The sequence below is a fragment of the Podarcis raffonei genome, chromosome 9, assembly GCF_027172205.1.
Source record: "Podarcis raffonei isolate rPodRaf1 chromosome 9, rPodRaf1.pri, whole genome shotgun sequence".
Classification (NCBI taxonomy): domain Eukaryota; kingdom Metazoa; phylum Chordata; class Lepidosauria; order Squamata; family Lacertidae; genus Podarcis; species Podarcis raffonei.
Window position 1 is genome coordinate 5,056,687 of NC_070610.1, and position 14,658 is coordinate 5,071,344.

The window sequence follows — 14,658 nt, forward strand, 5'->3', positions numbered from 1 at the left end:
GGAAGTTGTGTCGTATCAAGGTAAGGGAGACTTTCTGCACCAAGTGCTGAATGCAAATGCTTCAAAGATGCTCATAACCAAATCGGTGCATCAGACTGAAGAAATGGTTCAAGTCATGGTCATATATAACAAGCATGAGTTACTTAACATAGATAGTAGTTATGTGTACACAGACCACATATGCACCAAACTTTAATTTAATCCTGTTCAGGTATAAAGAAAATACTGTTGTATGCTATTCCTATATAAAATATTCAGGAAACACATTTTTTCCTTTTTGAAGGAAGTCTTTGGAAATCTTCAACCCAAGGGAGCACAGCTACCTAAGCACTGGGTATAGAACCTTGTGGCATCTTTAAAGACCAGCATATTAATTGTAGCACCAGTGGCTGCTGTTCCCACTCACTTTGCTCACAAACTGCCTATGTCCCAGAAAAGCCACCCACTCCTAGCATATTCCTTGCCATCCCCATCCCTTACAGCTTGCCAACTCCCCTATCCCCTTAGATCCCCTATCCCCTTAGATCTCACCAAGCCTCCCACCCACCCCACAATAGGCAAAGGATGAAGGACCTTTGGCAGGACAAATAGGACAGGTGGGTGGAACAAGCCACCTGTCAAACATATGACATCATGATTAGGAGAGCTTTAAACTGAATCCTCAGGATGAGGGAGACAATATTTCAGAGGATGGGGACACCAAGTACTGGGAATAATAACTTCATTGATGGACAGGAAACTGGGGTGGTGCTACAGGAACCTGCTAATATGCAAGAAAAAACCAATATTGAAGCAGCTGGAGGGAATGGCTTATGGTTACAGTTGCCTCTATATTAGTGCACAGAGCATAGGAAATAAACAAGATGAATTTGAGCTCTTAATGCAGGATGTCAAACATGATATAATAGGCATTACAGAAACCTGGTGGCATGAAACTCATGACTGGAATGTGGTAATAGACATAACCTATTCAAAAGGAATAGACCAAACAGGAAAGGAGAAGTATTAGCATTAGTTTACAATGAAAAGGAAGTGTTGGCTTGATGTTTGAAGTCATGTGGAAATAGTTGAGGTATTCTAGAGAACCAATATCCAAGACAAATGGATTACGTATAGGTATCTTACAGTGTTAAATATTAGTTTCCCTGTTCAAAAACTGCATGTCAGGTGCTTTTAAAACAAAACCAGCAACCACCTCCTTATGTGTGGTGTCTTTGCCACCCACTGCCCCAATGGCAGCCACCCCAGTGGCTCCCTGGGACAGTTTCCAACAGTCCATGTCCTTGAGACACTGTGGACAGTTGTGGATTCCACTGCAGATGTCATGACTTCCATTCTCAGTCCAGGATGCCGGACAGATGCTGTGAAAAATTTGTCAGAAACCACTGGTTCCTTGTATCCTTTAAGACCCTGTCCATTTCCATTGGGTAATAATCAAGACAATGTATACTCACCATCCACTGATCTTTTGAATTGGCAAGAAAGAAAGAAAGCACTTTAAACACTTTAAAAAACACTAAAACAATGACTAATGTGTTGTGAGTGAGCAAACAAACTGCAATTCTGGCTAGATTTGGTAGTTCCTACTACTCAGCCAGCATAGCATCCTTTGTTCTCCCTAAAATGTTCTGCTCATTATGACAATTGCTATTTTTTCTTTGGTTCTTTGTTGTACTACCCACATCTTGGGGCTGTCCTTGAAGACAACTCAGGAACTTCAATTGTTCCAAAATGTACCGGCCAGATTAGTGGCTGGGCCTTCATATAAAGGTAAAGGGACCCCTGACCGTTAGGTCCAGTCACGGACGACTCTGGGGTTGCGATGCTCATCTCGCTTTATTGGCCGAGGGAGCCAGCGTACAGCTTCCGGGTCATGTGGCCAGCATGACTACGCCGTTTGTGGTGAACCAGAGCAGCGCACGTGCCGTTTACATTCCCGCCAGAGTGGTTCCTATTTATCTACTTGAACTTTGACGTGCTTTCAAACTGCTAGGTTGGCAGGAGCAGGGACTGAGCAACGGGAGCTCACCCCGTCACAGGGATTCGAACCACCGACCTTCTGATTGGCAAGTCCTAGGCTCTGTGGTTTAGGCCACAGTGCCACCCGCGTCCCGTGGGGCTTCATACAGATATCATATAACTCCTGTTTTAAACAGCTGCACTGGTTGCCAGTTTGTTTCTAGGCCCAATTCAAGGTGCTCACGTTGATGTTTAAAGCCCTGAATGACTCAAGCCCCACATACCTGAAAGTCCACCGCCTCCCTTACAGACCTTCTTGGGTGTTAAGATCAATAGCCAGGGACCTCCTGGTAGTTCCTCTGCACTCATAAATTAAATGGGGTGGCGGTGGCGGCTTGGGTTTGTGCCTCCTCTGCGGCAGCCCCTAAGTTGTGGAACTCACTCCCCATAGGTGTCATCTGACACCTTCATTACACAGCTTTTGGCAAATGCCCTGGCTTTTGACCCTTAGGGTGTATATTTTGTAAGACTCACACCTTATTCTGTGATTGTAAATTGTTTTAAAGTTGTTTTTAATAATAACAATGAAAATAACATTGATTGTTGTAACCCCTGGGACCTTAGGGTGAAGAGAGGGTAATAAATTCTGCTGCTACTACTAACTTCCACTGCATAGGGAATACGATGTGTTTCTTTTCTGTTAGTATGCCTCCTTTATTGTTTTTGTGTTTAGCTTTGTAAAATCCATTTTTAGAAACAGCTTCCACGGCACTGCATTAGGCTGCAGAGTGTTACCCACCCACCGCCTGTGCTTGCACTTTAATTGCAGGGTATTACTTTGAAAAAACAACGTTTAAGGAAGTAGTTCGTTTCTTTAAAAAAATAAATAAAATTCCGCCTTCAGGTCAACATTTCGCCTGAATGCGTGGGCGAGAAGCTGCTGCACCGGATTAAAAATCCCGGGTTCTTCCCTTTGTCGCCTCCTGCTCTAGGAAATGGCCCCCGAAAGGACCCGGGGCATCTCCGCAGCAGAGCGCGGGCTCCCTAGTCTTCCTTTATAAGTCTACGATCCCAGAAGGCGGGTGGGCGGGCCTTTTCCCCGCAGGAGCGGCCAATGAGCAGGCGGCTTGCTCGGGACGCGGGCGCGCTCCAATGATTGCCGCGCTTATTGGCCTGCGGACCCTTCAAAGCCGCACCCTGGCGCGGCGGAGAGAGGGCGGGCAGGGGAGGCGTCGGCGGCGGCGTCTGGGGTCGGTTCGGCTGCGAAAGGCGCGTCTGTGGCGGATCCGTCCGGGGCTGCGGCCGCTTCCTCGTCTTCAGGGGAGGGAGGTAAAGAAGAGCCCGCCGCCTCCGCCGCGTCCTCGCCTCCCCTGGGGCTCGGGAGGGGGCGGCCCCACAGAGAGGGAGGGAGGGAGAGAGCTGCCGCCCCCCCGGCCGGGGCGAGTCGAGGGGGGGGCGCCCTTCTCCGGCGTCGGCTCGTCCGGGGCTCGGGGTGCGGGTGGTGAGGGGGGGCGCCCCGCTCCGCTGCTCGACAGGTGACTCCTCCCACCGAGAAATGCTCGTTGTCTGTGCGGGATCTCTGCCCCCCGGCGCGCCGAGGGAGCCCCGCAGGCTCGGGTCGCGTCCAATGCAGGGGGTGGAGCGGCCTCTCTTCTGCAGCGAACACCCCCCCCCCGAGACGGGGCCGCCGCCGCTTGAGGAGCGAAACCCTTTTGGCGGCGGCAGATGCTCTAGAGTCAGGGCACCGTCGCGCCGTTATTGCCGTTATGTTTGTCGCCCGCCTTTTCCGTCGCGCGGCCCCCCTGCCCAACCTCCTCTTTTTTGTCCCCCCCCCCCAGCAGGGGGGTGGCGGCGTTTCCTGCAGCCGGCGTGTTTTCAGGCGAGAGGGGGGAAGCCTCCCCGCAGGAAGAGGAGGAGGAGGAGGAGGGGGGGCTGGCCCGCCACTTTCCGCACTTGTGTCGGTTTTCCCAGGGCCAGAGCTGGGGCCCCCACTGGGCCTGCTGCTTGGGAAGCTGCTTAAGTGCCTGCAGAGCAGGCCCTGCACTCCTGGATCAAGCGGCGGCAGCAGCAGCTCCAGCTCTCTCCCCCCCCGCCCCCCCCCCCAGTTCGCTAAAAGAATTTCTGTCCTTCTGCAGATCTCGGGGGTCTCCAAGTCAGCGTGGCAACACTGCATGGGTGGGCCTGCTTTGGATGTATTGGAGCATGCTATGTTAGAAACGGTATTGGGACACCCCCCCGAACCTTGGAATTAGGGATCGGGCCCTTCAGTTCCATTCCCCCCCCCCTTTCCCGCCTCCCACAGTTGCTCAGCATCCAGTGCTCACTGAGGCATGCTTCGTTTCCGAAGCTTCTCTCCAGGTGCATCTCTTACCTCTCTTTATATTTTGGGGGGGAGTGGGTGACTGCGCTTGTCCCCAAGCCCAGAACATGAACTGCTTTATTTGTCCACTGATGACTGCTTGCAATGCTTCTATGCCCGAGGACATTTTAAAAATAATGGAAGTGTTCCATCTAGAGAATGAGATGCTTGTCTGTACTGTGTGCTCACATACCTCTGCACGTACAAAACTCGTCCTCTTGTTCCATGTACTGTACTAGTTTATATTTTTATCTTCTCCCTTTCCCACTTTTAAGGATTCCTTCACTTCTCGGACTCTGAACATTTTTGGTCTTTGAGTTACTTTGGGGCTGTTTCTTTCCACCACCACCCAGCCGACCCCCCCCCCCAATACTTTGTTCTTTGACTCTGAGGCTTCAGGTTGCTTCTGGTTGCTTATAAGCGGTGGTGTTTAGCTGCATAAACATAGACACTTTAAAGACTTGAACTGGTTTTCTGCCTGTTGTATCAGTTGTAATGTGCTGTGCTATATGTGATGAGGTTTTTAATTGTCTTTTTGTTGCATTTTTATTGCGTTGCAATTTGAATTCCATATAATTCAATTGGTAAGTTTTCTGCACAGACACACATACCTCCCAAATGAAACTTGTGGACCTGAAGGCAGGGACCTTGCAGTTGAGAAGCTGGAAAATGGCTTATTGGGTTTATTTCCAGGGGGAGGAACAGGAGCTCCTTTTGGTGTTAGGCAGTTGATGTTGCATTGCAAGAAGCTAAACGAATCCTAGGGCTGCAGTTATTTCTATGTGGAGATAGCCAAATGATATTAATAGCCAACTGTCATATCTCTAAAATGGGGGACATTTAGAAAAGGGCCCCTGAATAACATAACTACTCTATTTTTCAAACATTTCATGCAAAATACTGCATTCTGCCTTACAGAAGGTAAGAGAATGCACCTGACCATAGGTGGCTGACATGCAGAAACTGAGTGGAGAGACTGCTCGGCATACAAAGAAGCGATTAGCCGGTAACACCAGCATAGATCAACTCTGCTATCCCCTGGATTAGTGGAGGAAATCTCTTGGTTCCTAATTGAACTGGGTTAGTTTGTGGTTTATACCCAATCTGTATTAGCATTCTTAAGTGTTTTCTTTTTAATGTGTAGTCTGCGTTTTAACTATAGTAATCTTTAAAACATCTTTAATTAGAATAATTGACTAAAATAACTTATTGCAATTATTCTTTCCTATATGTAGTAAACTGGCACCATTATTAGCTTTTGGGCACCAGGCTTTTGGTAGTTAGCGTTTACAGTGGGGGAATGAAATCTTCATCTGTGTCCAAAAGAAGGCGGTAGATGAGCCTTTCTGGGGAGGGTTTTTTTTGTTTTTTGCTTTTGTTTTTTGTTTTACCAGAATGTCACCACCAAGGAGGCCCTCTTCCTAGTAGCCACCTGTTTTAGTTCACTTTGCAGGAGCACACACAGCAAAGGCATTCTAGGTGGCGGTCAGCTTGAGATTAGGCACTTTGCTTCATAGTACAGCCAGATGTTCCATTTAAAAAAAATAAAATTAAAATCTTTAGGCAGGGCGCTGGCATTTACTGGGTGCGGTGTCCTTAGAAAGAAGCCTTGTTTTTAAGCTTTGGATGCTTGCTTGCTAAGAGAACTGAGCGAGCATTAGCCTACAGTAAGGGTAGCTGGTGTGTTTCCTCCGTTGGACTGCAACTCCCATCCACCCCAGCAGAGGCCAATAATATTTATTTATTTATTGTACCCCACCCATCTGACTGGATTGGCCCGTCTGCTCTGTGGCCACGTATGATAGCTGTTGTAGTCCAGCAACATCTGAAGGGCAGCATGTTGGGTATTCCTGTTCAACAGAGTGAAAGGCTCTGTTTCTCCTATGTCCACAGCTTTTAAAAAATTTGAACTATCAATAGCAAAACTTAAAAACCTCCTTTCACCTCATTTACCTGCCAGAGCATGCAGGGCCTGACACCACATTGACATGTGATTTTGCAAAACCTGAACTGTAACAGTTTAATTTGAAACTAGCTAATGATGACTTCTAAAGCTGGCTTGTTTAAACTGAGTTTGTTACTAGTTGCAGGTGTGGATGGCATGGCAAGCTGTAGTTAACAAAGCATGAAAGCATTTTGGGTTGTCATATTTTGAAGAGCAAAACAAAGGACACATTTGCCGGCTTATACTTTTAACTATGGATTGCTATGACTACTCTCATTTTAAATGCCCCGTAGGCTATAGAAGCTGTACTATATTGCTAATAGCAATGTTCTTAACTTTCAACAATAAAATAATACAAACAATTGGTACCCTATATGAAACTCCTGTATTGGTATAAATATTAGCAAATATCTCATGGTGGGTCACTTTCAGATGCACTTTGTAGATAAGATCTTGTTGAACAACTGCTTATTGCTTAAGAGGCCACAACTATTTGTTTTCACCGCACCCCGGGCTAAAAAACAGCAGAGCTTATTCAAAAAGGCTGCAAGTCATCTGATACACTTGACAGCCACTTCTACACTGCCACTTTAGTGCACTATTATAGCACCCAGACAATAGACAATGGAGCAGTTACTTTTGCACCATGTAGCCCCCTCTGCATAAGATTGCATGCGGTCTTGCAGCAGGCAGCTGCTCCTTCGTTGCCTGAGGCTCAGGGGCGCTGTTGGCTCCTCGTTTTAACTTGAATGCCAGTGGATGGTGTCCATGACCCCCCTTTCCTTCCTACCCAACTGCCTTGCACACCTCCATCCTAACAGTAGCTGGGGGGGGGGTGGGGAGAGAAAGAGATGGCAGGAAGAGAGGCACAACTGGCAGAGCAGCAGAACCAATTTTGGGAAGGGAAGGAACTGGCTGAGTCAACGTGAGGTGGGATGAGGCCCACCAGCTTCATTGTTGTCCATTGTTTGCCCACCATTCATCTTTCTTGCTCGCGTGTGAGACTGGGAGGGGACTTAGTGGGGGCTGCGCTGCCCACCCACAACAGCAAGGTGCCTGGTGCAGATTCCTGGTGTTCCCCTCCTTTCTCACACTTCAACAACAACAAAAATTCTGAACATTTTGCCAAATTCTAAAAATCTACCCAGACAGAAAATTTACCCCTGAAAAAGAGGAAGTGTCCAGGAAAAACTGGACATATGGCAGTCCTAATTCAGACTCCTCTTCCTTACTGCACAGGAGGAGGGGTTGGGAGAACTTGAGAACCTGTGCTTTGTGTGCTATCCAAACATGGCCTGTGTCTTCCATTACTATCTCCTTTAACAGGTTTAAACTATTATTGCATAAGTTACAGGTAGGTAGCCGTGTTGGTCTGCCATATTCGAAACAAAATAAAAAAATTACTTCCAGTAGCACCTTAGAGAGTACCTTCTTATTGGTATGAGCTTGTGCATGCACACAAAAGCTCATACCAGTAACAAACTTAGTTGGTCTCTAAGGTGCTACTGGAAGGAATTTTATTATTTTATTATTGTATAAGTTAGACTGGTTGTTTAAAAGCCTTCTCCCTCCCCAAATACACTTATCGACTCTGATCTTTTTAACACAGCTCTTCATACTCATCACAGTACCATTTGAAAATTGCAGTGGCTACTTTCTTGAAACTTTTCCATGTTCTTTTCAAATTGAAACTTTTATAATTGTCCTTAACTTCGGCTACATGTTACTGCACACACTTAATGCTTTGACACATCTGTATTGTGTTAAAATGCATGTTCCATGTCTGGAAAGAACATAAGCCTTGTAACTTAATCTTTCCTCTTTCTTTGTCAGTTTTTAAATATATCATTTTCTTGGCCTTCATTCAGGGTGGAGCTTTTGGCTTGAAGGCTGCAGGGAGGCTGCATTTCAAACAGTCTCTTGTTGAAAGTAAAACGCCTAAGTAGAATGCTACAGAAATTGAAGATCTTTCCCCTAAGGCATAAATTTTATCTACGCTGTTGGTTTAGAAGGGCAAATGCTCTTTAATTCAGAGGCTTTCTTAAAAGAGGTTTTTCTTATTTTATTGCAAATCATACATGTGCATGCATGTAAACATGTGGAGATCTCTGGATGCCAGATTGTCGACTGACATCTCCATCTGGCTGGCCCCTCCAGTTTTCTTAAGCAGGTGAGCCGAATAGCTTAGATCCATTTCTATAAGAGTTTATATGCATCTATATCCCACCTTTTTCTCCAAGGAGTACATGGTTCATTCCCCTCCTCTGTTAATCCCTACAATGACCCTGTGAGATAGGTTATGAGGCTGTGACTGGGGCCACGGCCACTCAGTGAGCTTCATGACTTAGTGGGGTTTTGGACTCTGATCTCCCAGGTCCTAGTCCGACACTTTAACCACTTCACCACACTGGCTACCTAGAATAGTTCTTCTGTGGAGCAGCTCTATAAATTAAGTAGGTAAAGAAATATGGGAAAGGCAAAACATCACTAAGAGAAGAATTAATTTTATTCTGGATTGTTTTATTTGATGTTTTAATATGTTGTCAATGGCTTTGAGATTTTTTGTTAAAATATAAAGTGGTATAGAAATGAACAACAAAAATAATGTTACTGCACAAAAAAGCGCATAGACATTCCGTTGTGGAGACCGCAACCACTCTGCACTCACACTCCTCCTTCCCCCTTTTTTCAACTCTGCCTTGCTCACACGTTGCCTTCATTTCTATGCCGCTGCCTCTTTTCTATTCTGTAGCCTTCTTTCTGCACCCCCTCATTCTCATATACTGTACTTTATTGCATCTTTCAGGTGAATTTTAATAGCAGGCCTGTTGGCTAGAATGTTCAGTTAGAGAAGTTGCTGGATGTTGTGTTTGTACGGATGTTTGCTTGTTAATAAAATAATTTCTAAATTCATTGAATCTGGAATTTCATGTTGAAGACACCATAATGTACTAAGAGTGAAATACATGATTGTGGGAAGGCACAATCCCACTTTCACGCTCAGTGTCACCCCCGGCTCACTCTATTCACATTTCTGCCATTATTTAAAATCACTACATTTTCTCCATTATTCATGCCTCTGCTGTTGTTTAGAACCACCATTTTCAAACCTGCCTTCTATTTTGCTTCTTCCCCCACCCTGACATGATGCAAATCCAGGATTGCAATGAGGCACCTGGCAGTGATGGCAGAAATACTTCATTAGAAAAACAAATTGTATTGGTAGAAGTACTAATCAATGTTCTAATTAGACATCTGAATCCATCAAATAACCAATTAATACAATAGCAGGGATTCATAAAAAATGTAGCGTCCATAATTTGGTTAATGAAGCCCAAATTTATTTGCCAGAAGACTATGTTAGGACACATCTACCAGCTGAGGAAGGGACGCGGGTGGTGTTGTGGTCTAAACCACTGAGCCTCTTGGGCTTGCCGATCAGAAGGTCAGTGGTTCGAATCCCTGCAACGGGGTGAGCTCCCGTTGCTCAGTCCCAGCTCCTGCCAACCTAGCACTTCGAAAGCACGCCAGAAGTGCAAGCAGATAAATAGGTGCCGCTCCGGCAGGGACGTAAACGGTGTTTCCGTGCGCTGCTCTGGTTTCGCCAGAAGCGGCTTAGTCATGCTGGCCACATGACCCAGAAAAACTGTCTGCGGACAAATGCCGGCTCCCTCGGCCTGTAAAGCAAGATGAGCACCACAACCCCAGAGTCGTTTGTGACTGGACTTAACTGTCAGGGATCCTTTATCTTTTTTTTTACCAGCTGAGGAAATACTCAGTGGGTAACAATCTCCAGCATTATACCATCAATTTCTAGTATATACGGGTATTGTGTTGTCCTCCAATGTATTTTATAGCTATATATTCGATTTAATGAAGTTATGTATTAATTGAGATATTTCTAGTTTAATGAATATGTGAACATATTTTAAAACAAAATTAGTTGTGATTCAGTGGTTTTTTTAGGGCTAGTGGTAAAGAGTTTTATTAAAACTCCAGTTTTTTAATGCATGGATTTTGTCCAGTAACATATCTATTTTAATTCACTGTCATTCATTGCAAATGTGACAGAAGAATGGCAAGTTTTTTTAAGAAGCAGGAATTATCTGTCACATTTAAAAATTAACAGTCCTTTTGTTGTGTATTTCCATAGGCTTTGGAGTCCACTTTAGCTGCAGTCTTATGTCTACTTACCTGGGAGTAAGTCAAGTAGTTTTTCAGCCTAAAGCACTGTAGTGCTCTCCCAATAGGTCTTGGAAAAACTGTTTTTTTAAAATAATCTGGGTTTGATATTCAGTCATGTAGCCAGATTTTCTTCACTTGAGACTCTCAATCCTAAAATGTTCTTTCAGCCGTTTCTGGCTACAAGTGTTGACTCCTCACCACATTCCTTTTAGCACTGCAGCCCTTTGCACACTAATGTGGGAGTAAACTCCATTGATAGCAGTCCACAACAGCCCTTGCCAAGGTCACTATGGTTACGTCCCCTCTCTGTTCTGGAAAGTGTTACTTCCTTCATTTCTGGAAAACACGAATGAGCCAATAATATGAGGATCAGTAAGGCTTTAAAATTGGTTGTGCTAATTACCTTACATTCCAAAGGTTTGGAAATACAGGAAGCTAGGGAGTTTCTCTGAAAGAGCGTGGGGTGGGGTGGGCAGATAGGAGAGACCAATTACATTTTCTAATCAGAGCTATTGACCACAGTATCCTTCTGGAACGTCTCAGAAGGTTGGGAGTTGGGGGGCCCTGTTAAACAGTGGTTCTGCTCCTTCCTCCTGGACCATGTCCAGAAAGTGGTGGGGTGAGATGAGTGTTCAGACCCCTGGGTGCTCACTTGTGGGGTGTCTCAGGGCTCCATTGTCTCCCCCTTGATTTTTAATACCTATGAAACCACTGGGAGAGATCATTGGGGTTTGGGCTGGGTGTTCATCAGTATGTGGATGATACCATCTACAACTAACCCAAAATGTGGCTGCTGGACTGGTGACTGGGAGCAGCTGCTGGGACACCGGTCCTAAAAGATCTACATTGGCTCCCAGTACATTTCCGAGCACAATTCAAAGTGTTGGTGTTGACCTTCAAAACCCTAAAGGGCCTCAGCCATGTATACCTGAAGGAGCGTCTCCGCCCCCATCATTTAGACACTGAGGTCAAGCTCCCAGGGCCTTCTGGAGGTTACCCCACTGCAAAAAGTGTAGTTACAGGGGAACCAGGGAGAGAGCCTTTCCAGTTGTGCCTACCCTGTGGAACACCCTCTCATCAGATGTCAAAGACATTAAAAACTACATGACTTTTAGAAAACATTGTAAGGCAGCCCAAGTGGCCAGGGCAATCCAGTCAGATGGACAGGATGCAAATAATGAAAATATTGTTATTACTGAAGTTTTCATAATTCCTCATTTCTCACACCCTCCTATGTTAATTTTCCTATGGCTTCTCTGCCAAGAAAGCAAGGATTGCCATCTTTATTTTATTATGGTGGTTTCCTCATTTACAAGGACCCTCTTAAATAGGATTGTTAATTAACTGAGCCCCAGATTTAAAACAGAGATGTCATCTTTTAAACAACTGCACTGCATATTTCTTTGATGGTTTGTTTCTTGCAGTTCCTGCCAGTATAAGAGCTTTGAGAACTGGGTTGTCTGCATTAATCCTCGCAAAGCACTCCAGTGGTGCCAACCCCATTCATTAAATTGGAGCGTGTTCTGATCTTTGAACAGTCTGCTAACAAACTGATTTCTTTTATTGACTGCTGGCTTCCTGTTATGGTGCCAGCTTCCCCTTCAATTTAGCTGCAAATGTTCAAAATGGAAAGAACACAGTGAAATGAAAGCATGATAAGGATAGACAATAAAGAAATTGTTCAACCCCTCGCCCCCAGCAATATATATACAACCAAAAAAACCCCATTCGAAATGTAACAGCAACATAGTTTTACATAACACTGATCACTGTGAACTACTCTAATACTGAGGTAGAAGCCATATTCTAAGCCCTGTTCAGATACTGGTGCACTTTGATAATAGTGTGTAATGTGTTGTGGCTGTGTTCTAAGGACACAGTCCTGAACCTCTGAAGTTGATGGGGAGGGGTGGTAGAAGAACTACTGGTGGGAGGTGTGTAGCCCTGCTGTGCTGGAGACACACACATCTGCCCTAGCAGGTTGGAAGCTACTACCGGAAGTAAGCCACGATGTTTTATGGTGTTGCGTAGGCTTTGAATCCATGGCATCTTAAAGCCCCATCTTTGGTCCTGCTGGCTTCTGCCAGGCAGAAGGTTGAAAGGAAAACACTTTCAACCTTCTGCCTGGCAGGAGCCAGCAGGATCTCTGGTGCTCTGGAGCAGGGTTTCCCAACTTGGGTCTCTAGCTGTTTTTGGACTACAACTCCCATCATCCCAAGCTAGCAGTGGTCAGGGATGATGGGTGCGGTAGTCCAAAAACAGCTGGAGACCCAAGTTTGGGAAACCCTGCTCTGGAGGATCAGCTGTTCTGTGCCTCTTAGACATCTAAGTCTAGAACCTTGTAAGTCCCATAAAAGTTAATTGCCCAATTTGAACAATACTATTGGCTTAATAAGCAGTTATGAAAAGAATTGCCCAGGAAATCTTGGAGCAGCGTAGTATCCTAAATCCCTGTTTGAATTGGCTTTGAATCCTGACTTGTTCAAAGGCTGGCAACCATCACAGGGCGGGTTACAACATAAAAATATGAAACACAAAACTTAGAGTGATGAATAGGCACTAGGTCTAATGAAGTTAATAAAGAGATTCAGCTGTGTCCTCTGTGACCTGATAGTTAAGAATGAGGGAAAGGAGAGAAGCCCTGCTGAATTCAAGAGCAGAAGCTGGGCTCTGAACTGTAGAAACAATTTAACGCCAGTATTATTGTTTAGTCATATAGTCGTGTCCAATTCTTCGTGACCCCATGGACCAGAGCTCGCCAGGCACTCCTGTCTTCCACTGCCTCCCACAGTTTGGTCAAACTCATGCTGGTAGCTTCGAGAACACTAGCCAGCCATCTCGTCCTCTGTCGTCCCCTTCTCCTTGTGCCCTCCATCTTTCCCAACATCAGGGTCTTTTCCAGAGAGTCTTCTCTTCTCATGAGATAGCCAAAGTATTGGAGTCTCAGCTTCAGGATCTGTCCTTCCAGTGAGCACTCAGGGCTGATTTCCTTCAGAATGGATAGGTTTGATCTTCTTGCAGTCCATGGGACTCTCAAGAGTCTCCTCCAGCACCATAATTCAAAAGCATCAATTCTTCGCCGATCAGCCTTCTTTATGGTCCAGCTCTCATTTCCATACATCACTACTGGGAAACCATAGCTTTAACTATATGGACCTTTGTTGGCAAGGTGATGTCTCTGCCTTTTAAGATGCTGTTTAGGTTTGTCATTGCTTTTGTCCCAAGAAGCAGGCATCTTTTAATTTAATAACTGCTGTCACCATCTGCAGTGATCATGCTTATCTTCTGATTTTGCTTCCTTATTCAACAACTTTTATTTCTCTCCATGTCCACTGAAGGATAAAGTGGAGAAAAGGGGTAGGGGCCAGTGTATTCATTTAAACTTTAGCAGATGAATTAATTGGAATACTTTTGATTGATTATTTTTATTCCACAGAACCACTGAAAAGGTGCTATGAATGGTGAATCTAGAGCAGAGGTGGTAACCTCACCACCTCCAGCAGCCCCTCATAAAGAGAGGTATTTTGATAGAGTTGATGAAAATAACCCAGAGTACTTGCGAGAGAGGAACATGGCTCCTGACCTTCGCCAGGATTTCAATATGATGGAACAGAAGAAGAGAGTCTCCATGATCCTTCAAAGCCCAGTAAGGATAAATACTTAGGCATGACTTTAGAAGAGAGCGAACAAAAAAATCAGTTTTTAAAACATTTCCTCAAAAAGGCAGCATTAAGTTGTGTGGCAGAATTCAAAGTGTCTTAAGGCACATTGTGTATGTTTGTGGCACACAGGAGCTCCTCATTTGCTTTTTTGCAGTGGCAGGTACTTTTGTTGCCTTGGAGTCCTCCAAATCCCAAGTTTCAATCAAGTTCAGGCTGATTTATTACAGTGGACGATGAAATATTTTTGGGAATGGCTTCCTGTTGGTGAAAGCATCATAACAGCCTTTTGCATTTTACAGTTCTATTGTATTTTTTAATTATGCTGTGTATTGCCCAGGCAACTAAGAAATCGACTGAATGACATAAATAAATCCCAGCTATGGTCTCATTCCAGCAAGCATTCATGTTTTCTTAGTATATTGCCGCTGAAACCGGGGTGGGGGTGGGGGGGAGTGAAACCATTTAGCTCTGGTGTCATTAAGGTATCAGGAATTTCAGCAACTCTAGGCTGCTTTATACAAAATTATTTTCTTGTACAATATAGTGTC

At 45.0% G+C, this 14,658-nt stretch overlaps 1 protein-coding gene across 8 annotated transcripts in view; it reads left to right on the top strand.

The window, feature by feature from the left end:
- Positions 1-3,153: 3,153 nt before the first annotated feature.
- Positions 3,154-14,658, top strand: part of ADD1 (adducin 1) — a 48,903-nt gene continuing 37,398 nt past the window's right edge. For 4 of the 8 annotated variants that reach the window (XM_053402795.1, XM_053402798.1, XM_053402801.1 and 1 more), the window contains exons 1-2: positions 3,155-3,288; positions 13,885-14,094. In XM_053402795.1, coding sequence (XP_053258770.1) covers positions 13,903-14,094 — 192 coding nt within the window. In that variant the 5' untranslated portion in view covers positions 3,155-3,288; positions 13,885-13,902. Of the gene's footprint in view, positions 3,289-3,472; positions 3,495-13,884; positions 14,095-14,658 lie in introns of those variants that run through there. The other 4 variants (XM_053402797.1, XM_053402802.1, XM_053402799.1 and 1 more) reach the window with 3 other exon arrangements.